This window comes from Pleurodeles waltl, chromosome 8, assembly GCF_031143425.1.
Source record: "Pleurodeles waltl isolate 20211129_DDA chromosome 8, aPleWal1.hap1.20221129, whole genome shotgun sequence".
NCBI lineage: Eukaryota > Metazoa > Chordata > Amphibia > Caudata > Salamandridae > Pleurodeles > Pleurodeles waltl.
The window spans coordinates 110412049-110424539 of NC_090447.1; the positions used below are offsets into that span (position 1 = coordinate 110412049).

Here is a 12491-nt window from a genome sequence, read left to right on the forward strand (position 1 = left end):
AATAGTATGTGTGTTCTATAGCTACAGGGTGTAGAGTTCTCCATGCATCTACTAAGTTGCACTGTTGCATGATATGGGACATCATATTGTTCACTTTCAGGGTTAGTCGGCAAGCGTTAGTAGTTCTATCTTGCTGCAGAATCAGTACTTAATTGAGGTCTCCCCACAACATAGGCTTGTCGTCAGATCTGAGCCACTTAAGCATAACATAGTCGACAAATTCTAGTGCGTCAAGATTGGGGCCATATATTTATCAGTACCATCGACATTTAGCCAAAGCACCCCACAACTATCATAACCCACCCCGTGAATTCCGTATCTATTCCTGTACAATTAAGTTCATGGTTTTTATATGAGTGTCTCCACCCTCAATGGAATATGTTGAGTACAAAGAAAATTACTTGCGATAGCCCCAAGTGGAAGCAAATGTGGATTGTGTTAAGGCAATGTGTGTCTTTTGAAGTAGATCCACATCAATGTTACGGTAATCATGGTAAGCGAGTACTTGTCCGGCTCTAATCAGGTTGTTAATCCACGTATATTCTAGCTAAGTATTCATATAGTGGTCCCTATGGTGAATGTCATATGCACGCACTTATGTGACCCAGAGGAATGCAGAAACGTAAATCAATGTATGTTATACCATTTACGCCTATGTTACCTGTGCCATTTAAGTACAGAGACATGTTTAATAAATCCCTCAACAACCCAAATCCCCCCTCCCCCCACAAATCCAACTGTTTAGGGAACAGCTTCACATCAAAGCAAAAAAGTAACCATCACAGCAACCTCCATCATCTTCGCAGTGCACTCCATGCCCTGGGTGTCTAACAGCATGCATCCAACCCATAATAATTAGCATCTCCTATTTGTGTAACGAAGATAATCTTGTTACTCCAAACATCTAGCAAATAATAAAAGTGATGAAAAAATAAAAAAGTGGCCCGAAAGCATGCATTACTTTGGACCAAAGTGAGCAATCGGTATACACTATTCAAAGTGGCAAAATGATAAGCCGTTGAAATTGCTGTTTCTCCTAAACATCCAGCGACAGCACACTGATGCATAAGAATATATAGAACTCAGTCAACTTGTCTGAATATGCAGGGATGACTGTTAAAGGAAACATGATATGCGGTTAATTATTGTCACTTCAGCCAGCGACTACAGTACACTGATCCCCAAAAATGGATCCTGCTGGTCTGGAACAAGATCTCATACCCTCCTCTGGGCTTCGGATATGTTTCGATGAAATCCAGTGTTGATTCTGGTTGACTGAAGAAAATACCCCTTTTCATCATGCTCAACTCTGTTGACTGGATGTAGCATTATGTATTTGATACACTTATAGCACAGTAGCTTCTTGACTTCTAGTAATGATCTTCTGTCTTCTTGTGGCAATGCCATAAATTCAGGATAAATTGCTTTAGAGGAGGCACTGTATTGGTGGTTGTGATTTGTTGTCTCTCTAGATAAGCAGGAGTACAATTATCGGTGGTGGAGTTTTTTGGCCTGGTCGAGATTTAGGTGCCAAGCATCTATGGTGCCCTATCCACAATAAACATCTGAGAAAAGCCCCTTATCCAGACAGGGACTCCATCAGGGTCTCCACAAATGTTTGCATATTGGTGACATTTTCAGTTTCTGACACACCAATGTTACTTATGTTATATCAGCACAAGTACCAACACAAAGGCCATGGTAACATCCGAACTCACTAAGCCTGCATCCCCTACTTCAGGGTCCGTGGGTATCACTTGCTCAAGGGTGTTTTTGGCAACTCTGACAGGTTACGCAAGAAAAAGGAAATTCCTTTTCAAAGGATGAAGCCTCACACCCTTGTTGTCATGCTTCATCATCACCAACCTCTCCCCAGCCCGGTAGGGCAATGCCACCAGGGCAGACTCATCCTCCTGACAGGTCTCCTTTGCATTTACTGATTAGGATAATAGTTTATGCTGAACCATCTAGTTAGGAATATCTGGTTAGGAGCATAAATGATTTATTAGGGATCCGGTGGCCCTGATGAACGCCAGAGACCTGCTAGGCTATTTCTAGGGCACAAACATGCTGTCCTAGATGATGGTGTGCGTCACTGTTCTCAGAAACCACCCCTGTTGTTTTTAACAAAACCTATAGTCCTGAGTAATTAAATGTGACAGCCTTGGTTCCATGAGGTATTTTTAATATGTCTGGATCCTGCCACTGACCAGTACCACTTATATAAGAAGAACTTCCATTGTCATTTTGATTTAAACTCTCAGGAGGTTGAGTCAGCCCTGGTGGCATTGCCCTACTAGGGTGGGGAGAGGTTGCTGATGATGAAGCACGACATAAGTGTGTGAGGCTTCATCTTCCAAAAAGGAATTTGATTTTTCTTGTGTGACCTTCAAGGTTGCATGAAACACCTTTGAGGAAGTGATACCTGCATGCCCTGAAGTAAAGAATGAAGCCTTAGTGAGTCTGGATGTTTCCTTGCCCTTTGTGTGGTTCAATGTACTGTTGGGGGACCATACAGCAGTTGTTTCCTCCACCTCTCAGTTGGTGGTAGTGTGATATAGGCATAAGTGCCATTCCAAGTCTTCATTTTTCAGCTTTGCCATTTTAATATCATACACAACGTGGAAAAGGTATCTGCTGATTCTCTGGTGGGATCTTCTATTACGTAAATTCTCACTTTTGTAGCAGTCAGGAGCATTTGTTGAGTAGCTCTTTCAATTGATGTATTCTCGTGGTTAAGGTGTCTATTTGCCCATGAATAGATAGCAAACTTTATTTTTTACTTTTTTTGTTCTTTATGGCTTCTACGGTTGGGCCAGGAGACCTCTCCTCGAAGGCGGCCATGTTGTTGCACCATTCTCTGGTGTCCCCTGCTCAAGTTTAAGATCTAAAAGGGTATAATTTGACATGAAATACCTTTCACATAGAGGTGATATTCTCATTGATCGCAGGGTCCAGTCTTAATTTTCTGTGCAGTGCATTGAGCAAGATTTTGTTTTCCATTCTGGCCAAAGAAGAAAAAAAAGACATATTGTAGAAAAATGTGGGTAAAATGATCAATGGATCTTTAAATGTAGGTTCTGTTGTCATCTCTACTTTTCGCTATATTGAAATTGCATGGAAATAAACAGAAAATGACCTTGTTTTCTGTAATACCAAAATGTTCATGCTCGGATAGCTGCACAGCAAGTTGTAAATGTCTGGCACACTCTAGTGAATGGAACAGGATGTACCATGTTTCTGCGAACAAGTTGTTACAACTGATCTCACTGTTTGAGGAATGGCTTGGCTTGTACTGTCGACAAACTCATCATTCTGAACCACAGACCACTACCGAGGCAGAATGTGTGATTGACAGGTAGCACTTGCATGTTGTGTAAATAGGGTCACGCATGGCAGCTACTGCACTGGAATGGTTGGTGTTTTTAAACTGAAGCAATTACAAGTGGGAAAATTTGTGAGAGGGTGAAATACTTTCCTTAGTTGTAGAATTGTCAGCATATATTCAAGTCATTCCTTTGGAAATGTAGCAGTATTGGCCTCACAGCATATGAAAACTGAGGTATTTACTGAGCTTAAATAAATCTGCCTGTGACCAGACCCTCCCATGATCCAAACCCACAAGTTATTTACGCTCACTATCTTATTCGTAGGGTAGAAATGTTTGCAAAGCAAATGAAGCACTACTAATTTCCTTCAACTTGACGTTACAATCAGGAAGGGGAATTAAGGTCGACAAACAAACATTAACAATGTGTGTAAAGTGTGGAAACCTCCAAATATGACTGTCTTTCCAATCTTCTTTTTCTAGTGTGTAGACAACTTGACAAAGATCCAAACTGAGTTTTTCGACACAGTGAAAGACTTGGCCAAAGCCAAGAAGAAGTACTTGGAGACGGAGCAGATGGCTAACGCGGTGCGGGAAAAAGCTGACATCGAGGCTAAGTATGTTTCTTGTTCTCGAAAGTACTATGTTGAGTGCTATTTTTAATGTCACAAGCCCTTTGTAAACATCTGATTCCCAACCTGTAAACCAAAATATGTTATTGACTGTCTTAAATGTCGGGGCCAAATTTCTGGAGACTTCTCTCATGCTTTCATATAAACTTCAGTTATTGACGAATGCAGCATCACTGACCCTAGTTTTGTGGCCCTGGCGTATTTTATACTTGGTTCCAATGCTCTAAATTAGCAGGCTTCTGGAATTGCTTGAGCTTTTAACTTTCTCTACCCTGAGGTGTTTTAGTTTGCAAATCTGATGCGTTTAAATTCATCTTTTATTTGTTCATTCATTCAGTTATTCATCTTGTTTGTAACACCGTTTAAAGAAAGCATTGCTTTAGTAGAAACCTTGCAGTGATCAAGTTTGATGTCCTTTGTGAATAGCTTTATGGTATTAGGTAAGTTATTTTGTGATCCAAATGGTGCTTAAACCCGAGAGTACAGCCAGATCCTCCACTGGATGGGCTGGTGGGGAGCGCTTTTAGGAGTGTGCTCGACCACAGGTAGATTGTGATGATGTTTTCTGTGTATCCCCGGGGTGCTGCGGTACTTCTGACAATATTACCCATCCAGTGTAACTCAGGAGGTGGTTTGATCAGAACAAATTTTTATTTTTAAAGATGTGTTTTGATATTTTTGTCATCTTGGCTAGTCTGAGTGTTTTAATGTCAAACCTTGCTGATAGGTGTGACACAATTAGCAGCACAACCTCTTATTCCCTCTTGTCCACTGTTAGACTTTTCATCCTTGGCGTGATCTCCCTTAACTTTTTGCCTCTGTTTCCCAGTTTGTTGATGTGTGCTGGACTCTGTTTTTGGTGTTTTTGTTACTCTGGGCACTTTACCACTGCTAACCAGTGCGAAAGTGCAAGTGCTCCTTTACAAAATGTGTATGTAATTGGTTCATCCATGGTTGGCATCTTTGATTTACTGGTAAGTCCCTAGTACAGTGCACTAGAGGTGCCCAGGGTGTGTAAATCGAATCCTACTAGTGGGCCTGCAGCACTGGTTGTGCCACCCACATTAGTAGCTCTGTAATCATGTCTCAGACCTGCCACTGCAGTGTCTGTGTGTGCAGTTTTAACTGTAAATTTGACTTGGCAAGTGTATCCACTTGCCAGGCCTAAACCTTCCCTTTGTTTTACACGTAAGGCACCCATAAGGTAGGCCCTAGGTAGCTCCAAGGGCAGGGTGCACTGTATGGTTAAGGTAGGACATATAGTAATTTGATGTATATGTCCTGACAGTGAAATACTGCTAAATTCGTTTTTCACTGTTGCAAGGCCTGCCCCTCTCATAGGTTAACATGGGGGCTACCTTTAAAGATGATTAAAGTGTAGATTCCCGTTGGAAGTGGATGGACATGTGGAGTTTGGGGTCTCTGAGCACACAATTTAAAAAATACATCTTTTAGTAAAGTTGATTTTAAGATTGTGTGTTTGAAAATGGCACTTTTAGAAAGTGAGTATTTTCTTGCTTATACCATTTCTGTGACACTGCCTATTTGTGCATTCCCTGCCTGGGTCAGTTTGACAATTGGGATGGTTGCACCTCACACTAGACAGTGACACAAAGAGAGCTGGGGTGTAGTCTGCATTTCCTGATGAGCCATCTGTGCTAGGAGGGAGGCGAGGAGTGGTCACTCACACTTGAAAGGGCTGTGCCTGCCCTCACACAATGCAGTCTCCAACCCCCTGGTGAGTGTCTGGGGCCTGGCCTGGGCAAGGCAGGATTTCACCATCAAGAGAGACTTTGCTTTGAAGTAGGCCTACTTCAAAGGAGAAAATGGGTATAAGAAGGACACCCAAAACCACAGACTTTAGAACACTTCTGGAGACCAAGAGGAACCTCTGCCTGGAGAACAGCTGAAGAGCTGAGGAAGAAGAGCTGCCCTGCCTGTGACTGTGCTTTGTGAAGCCCTCCTGCAGTTGCTGCTTCTGCCTGTGCTAGAGGACAAAGACTGGACTTTGTGTTGCCTTCCTTCTTGTGAAGGTCTCCAAGGGCTTGATTTAGAGCTTGCCTCCTGTTTGAAGTCTCAGGGACAGCAAAGACTTCTCTCTGCCAGCACCTGGAGTCTCTGGAGAGACTCCTACTTTGCCAAGTGCTGCCCATCCAGTTCCTGGGACCCTGAAAGGAGAAGCTGGTAGCCTAAGAGTGAGAAATCCACGCACAGAATGCTGTGCATGTAAAAGATCGACGCAACTCTGATCTGCGGCTGAAAAATCGATGCGCCGGCGGTTTCGCAGCTGAAAATTGACACTCGCCTGCAATGTGACCGGAAGATCGGTGCCCGCGGCTGGAGAAACGACGTGCAGCATCGCTGACAGAGGCTGGTGAGATCATAGCCCGAGCTGGTGGTTTTCGGATCATTGTGCGGCTGGATTTCCGACGCACACACCGCTGGGTGTGTAAAAACGACGCAAGGCCTGCCCGGACCCGGGAGTGCTGACCGGATCCATGCATCGCTCTCCTGAGGAGAGAAGAAACGATGCACACCGATCCGATGAAAGGAGACACGACGCAAGGTCTCGCTGGTGAGTGAAATGAACGCATCGCTAGCCCTTTTTGACGCACACTCGCCCGAGCTGGGTTATTTTTGACAGGCCCAAGGTACATTTTCACACTAACAGTGTTAGTGTGTGTTTAAAATTACATGAATACTCTTTTTGCATTTTTAGGGATAACTTGACTTGTGTATTGTGGATTTTTATCGTTTTGGTCTTGTTTTGTTTAGATAAATATTTCCTATTTTTCTAAACCCGTGTTGTCATTTTGTAGTGTTTTCATTAAGTTACTGTGTGTGTTGGTAGAAATACTTTACACCTGTTACTCTGAAGTTAAGCCTACTGCTTGTGCCAAGCTACCAAGGGGATAAGCAGGGGTTAGCTGAGGGTGATTCTCTTTTACCCTGATTACAGTGAGGGTCCTTGCTTGGACAGGGAGTAACCTGACTGCCAACCAAAGACCCCATTTCTAACATCATCTTAAATGCTCCTCTCTTCCACCTAAAGGAACTGGCACCAGGTCTGCTTAGAATACCTCTTGGCTCTGCCCCATCTTTCAACCACGAGGACAATATTCAATATACTTTGGTTATACTTTCACTGATCTATCTTGGGAGGTCAATGGTAACTTCGCTCAAATTCCCAGTAGCATGGTTCTGGAGGTACATGAAGAACTCAGTCTCTCTTATCTGGTATTCCTCCCTAAGGTCTCCCCATTGAATCAACTGACCCTCCTGCCGCAAGTCCCTCAGTTTGCTGGCTCCTGTCTTATCCCACCTACAGCCCTCCCACCCCACCTGTGTTGCTCGCACCGCTTCCAGAGCTGCGCTATCCCTTAATGGGGCTTGAGTCAGTTTATTGTCCCATCCAAGATATTTAGGAACCTTCCCGGCAGACTCTTGTAATTGACTTCGTGTGGGCGGGCAGATCTTTTTTCCTTTGGGATCTATACCGGGCAACTGGCCACCTACCCCCTCTCTGTCCTAGCCACCCGGTCCTTTCTGTGCAGATATGTCTGAGCAGGTGGTGAAAAATACGTGCTTGATTAAAACGAGATGTTGATAAATAGAAAGCAATAAACATGATCCAGATGTTGAATATTAAGTCGTTGTACGCTTTTCTCCTGATTGCCACATGTTTTTTGTGCGCAAACATAATTGGATGGGGAAAAGATCACCGTTCCATGGAAAGCCATGGCCCTCGAAATGCTTGGTTCAATAATTACCTGCAGCTGTGATGGCTTCTGAGGCACTTCCTGTGGTTTGTACAGGGGTGTCTGGAAGCCAACGAGGCAGACGGAAATCTTGGAAAGTTTGCTTCCTGGGGTGTTGCAGAGGAACTGTTTCTTAATGAGCAAACAGCAGTCCAGATTTTGAATATATCTGTCACTGTAAGCACAATTTGAAGCAAAATTGAAAATTATGTTCAAATAAATCTGTTAGATAGGAGTAACTGGTTTGGTGCCCTTTCGGTCTCTTGGTGAGATGGAACATTTTCTTTCATGCTTCTTCTGAAACATATGGAGGGTGTAACCTGGTTTGGGTCTTAGCAGAGTAACTGAGTTTTTTCTAGCAGAAGATATTGTGATTCCCCTCTAGCCATCCTAACTCACCAGTCTCTGGAGCGCTGTCTAGTCTGGCCCCAGCTGTGTACATTGTAATACTACATCTGCCTCACACTGTGAGAAACTTTGAGAAGTTAGTGTTTTCAAGTACCTTTCTCTGTTTTATATGATTTTTATTCCTGCCCTCATAAGATTTTGTGTTTGGGGTACTGTTTCCTAGAACCGTAATTCATTTCTGTTGGTCACTGTCAACCAAGCGTTTCCTCACAAACATTACCCCATGATTCCTCATGGGGTACTTGGGTCTGCCATCTACCTTCCAGTGAGAAACAAATAGAAAACACTTTAACTGCACACACCTGTTACTCTGTAGGATATCGCTGTCTGGGGAATCTGTAATGCCCAGCTGGGAGAGGTATTGCTAGATTGCTCTGTCTCTGTGAAACCTGATTGCAAGTGGGTAAACTCTGATTGGTGACGGGGAAAGTAACAAGATGGACTGCGAGTGTTCCACATGAGGTAAGCCTTCTGGGTTGATGCACTACCTCACGCCAAGGGCCTGATGAAGACACTCGTCTTATGCAATGCTCCAGTTGGCCAAGGGTCTGATGGCCCAAGTTGCAAGAGCTCACTGGGCCCAGTTACTGTGTTGTTTCACAAGGTAGTTCAAGCCCTTTATGGTTGATCTCGGTCTGCTCTTCGGAGATGGTTTGCACTGTGTATTCCCTCCAGACCGTAGGACTATACACTCCATGGTGGTCACACCTCTGTCCATCTCAAGAGAGTCTACTTGGAGGCCATAACTTTCACACTTCGAAGAGAGGACCAGCCTTGCGAGGAAGGGGTCCTCCAGTACTGACAAAATCACTCGGGTATCTGATCTGACGGTGCAGTCTGTGCCCCAGGTTTAAAAACACCCTGGCTGCCTACTACGGTGACTTGGTCCTGCACTTTCCATTCAGATATACTCCTGTTCATGCCTTGCTGTACCAGTGTGAGCCTTGTGGAGAAGTATGGCACAGTGGTTAGAGCGGCAGACCCTGATGCAGAGATCTGGCCCGGGACCAGGGTTCAATTCCCGCCTCAGCGGGTCTTGGGCTCAATTCCCTTGGACCTGATAATTCTCACCTCAATGCCTAATCTAATTAATGGGTCCCACTCTGTAACTCTGGGCAATAGCTTGGTTAATCTCCACAAGGGCCCTGACAGAGCTTGGATGCCTTGCTTCACCCTGGGGGTGCCCAGGAGTGGGCGCCTCACAGGGAAAAGCCAGGAGGGGTTCCACAGTGGTGTGCGTACAGCGCCTTGAGACCCTAACCGGTGAGTAGTGCGCTATACAAGTGCGAAGTTTTTTCAGAGTTTTCCTGATGCCATCATTCAACAATACCCTACAAACACAGCGCTGGGCACATTAGAGGTCAATAAAAACACCAACATTCCCAGCAGAGATTACTTCTACTCAATCTTCTGTATCACATCAAATCTTCAGTGACGCCTATTTTAACAACTATGACTCCATTCCTTTCATTCCCAGCCCACAAGCACACAATTTGCCACAAGCACAGAACATCCTCTAGGACCTAAATAATGGAGTCTGGATATCACTGCTAACAGTCCTTCCATCTATAAGGAGACATGAAATAATGTTTCTATTTATTTTATATGCATACGTTTTCTATATGCATATGCTTTCTAGGCATCCCTTTCAAACTCTACCCTAAATATGACCATTGTTAAAAAAAAAAATTAAAAAAAAAAAAAACTCCTTCGTCAGCACTGAAAAGATGTTAAAAAACTGAGCAAAGGATGGTTACGTCTTTCAACCAGGAAATTATCCGTGCTGAGTGGACGTGGTTAACCTATCGGAGGAGTACATTTGTGCTGATGGTGAGAGTGGCTGAGTGCAGCTGGAGCGCGGCAGGCACAGACTACAGAGATTGGTCCGAGTGCTGCGTGCAGTCATGTCATGCGTTAAGTATTGACTGAAGTGGATGATGTGATCAGAACCAATAGTTGGAGGCTGAAATCCAGATCCCATTGTGCCTTGAAGCTAAGATCACCACACCTGTGGTGCTGATTTTGTTAATTGGAAGCTGTAGACTTGAGGACTGAGATTGAGGAATTTAATCATGGCCTGGTTGTACCTGGAACAAAACACCAGGGGCGAAAGCCACAGAGACCATGAGCCAGCCGGAAGAGCCAAGGGAGGTGTTTGTAGAGAGGCGTGGGAAGTATGCAAATTGCAGGCCTGAGAATTGTAAGGCTGTGGGAGACGACCAGCAGGATCATGGTGAAAGTTGATATTCGAGAGGTCATCAGTGACCCAAGCCTGGTGATACAGGTGACATTGAAAGTGTGAGTGAAAGGGAGGCGTGAGTAGAAAAATACATGAAAAACAAGCAGACTTGCTGTCAGGCCACGTTACTACATCAGTAGTGTTCTTTGTTTCAACAACAATATTGATTAGTATGGGCGGATCCCAGCTTCAGTGCTTGCCCAGACACTGAGCGATGTGGTGCCAGCCACTTCATCACTATGCGTCTCGAATTGTAATCATGTGGGATGTGACGTAGCTACGTAATTGTGAAATAAGGTATGAAAAAAGTATGGTGCCATACTATTCTTGCATGTTCTTTTCCCCCATCACGTTCAGTTTTCTGTCATTTTGCTTCAGCAGGACACCATATACACAAACACACATACACCCACACACACGACTACAAGCTCGCTCCAGACTGCTGTGTGTACAACACCTTAAGTTTGCTGTTCTAAGAATGGTCTCTGTAAATTGCGGCCCTACTCCTTGGAGCGAGGTGTGCACTGTCTCATGTCACTAAATAAGAAGGGCATGGCGATTAGGAATGGGGTTTTAAAGTTCAGCATTTAGTGTGTCAGACCTCTTTAATCCCTCTTCTAAAAGCCTTCAGAGGCAAGGTAACGCCACTGATGGTCTGGCAGGATCTTCTACTGGGAGGTATCCATGATAAAAATGTTTTGTTCGTGGATAACAGACTTTCTAGGAAGGAATTGTAATTCGAAGTTCAAAGTTTTATAAGCTGCTTTTTCTGGTTGTAAATAGTAAATAGCTACCCTTGTAAAAACTCACTCAGAGTTTGTGTGAAGTTTGTGATAAGCATAAGTGGCACCAAAGAGCAGTTCTGAATGCTTTAATAAAATTCAATACATTTGATGTATTGTGCACAGAACTATGCCCCTTTGAAGTATTGTAGTGCGGCTGTAGGCCACTGATGTCAGCTTGCTTCCTAAGAGTATCTGCACAGAATACAATCTGTTATGTGCGGTCTGTTGTGGTCCCGTGCGCCACGTTTTTAATGATGTATTTATGAAGTGATGCTGGTTGTTAAAGTTTTTATTGGGGTTTTGTGTCCAAATTTGATTGTATTTGTTATCTGTATGTTTGTGCAATTTTTGGCCATATGTAACATTGTGAAGTTATATTTAATGTATGTATGGCCCAGTGGACGACTTTCCGAAAAATGTTTGTTGATTGGTTCCTGAATTTATAATTGAGCCAAGGCTCAAATGCTACTCTAGAGATAGCCTGTCAGAAGCATAGTTCACACCTTAAGCAGGATAACTAGTTGAAATGCAAGTCGTTGCAAGGTTAAATGTGCTTGAGATGCAATCGATGGGTTTCATTTTGTGCATGATCCCAGTAATTGGGAGCAAAAGCACATTACACTAAAGTTTTAGTTTAATCAGGCCATTAGCTTTGACTCTGGGGTTCTGTGGAACTCCATACATGTAATGACTTGTCGGTGCAAATGTAATGCAGTTGTGGGAAGCTGAGATAAAGTATTATGGGACTTGTCCGCCACATTCATGCTTTAGGTGAAAATGATGTGGCATGCATCTCCGAGGGCTGGGAGTCGGATTGTGTCTTTTCCTGGTTGGAGCTTATTTTTGTGGCTCCCTTAGGTAATAGAAATTAGTTCTCTTCGTGTAGCCAGTAGTAGTGGAAGCGTGTAGCTCGGCCTTTATTATGTTTTATCAAATGGTACATTTTTCTTTACAGTGGAAAAACTTTCAAAAATAGAATATATTAAAGGAAAAAAAATCACCTAACTAAAAATTTGAAACAAGACTTAATTGTATTTATTTTAATGTACTGTAAAATACCTTCAAAGTATGTCTGGTTCAAATTAGTTGTTTTTTTCGCATACTCACTTGAAATAAGTGCAGAATTTACTTTCAAATGTCCTTCTCTCCACAGTGGAGTGTCTCCTTAGTCCCTTACCCCTGGTAGTGTGTACCTCACTTGCTTTTGGAGTGGAGAGGGGGCCTGTGATGAGTCACGTTCTCCCCTTTCCAAAGACCAATGTATATTTTGAAAGTTTGAGTTTTGTATAATTATTTTATTTCTAAAACTGGGGAAGAGTAGAAGTGAAAACTTAAATGCTT

General features: G+C 43.4%; 1 protein-coding gene across 4 annotated transcripts in view; it reads left to right on the top strand.

The window, feature by feature from the left end:
• Nucleotides 1-12491, top strand: part of FCHSD2 (FCH and double SH3 domains 2) — a 441879-nt gene that overhangs the window by 236198 nt on the left and 193190 nt on the right. For all 4 annotated transcript variants that reach the window (XM_069203852.1, XM_069203850.1, XM_069203849.1 and 1 more), the window contains exon 6: nucleotides 3812-3945. In XM_069203852.1, the coding sequence (XP_069059953.1) occupies nucleotides 3812-3945 (134 nt within the window). The remainder of the gene's footprint in view (nucleotides 1-3811; nucleotides 3946-12491) is intronic.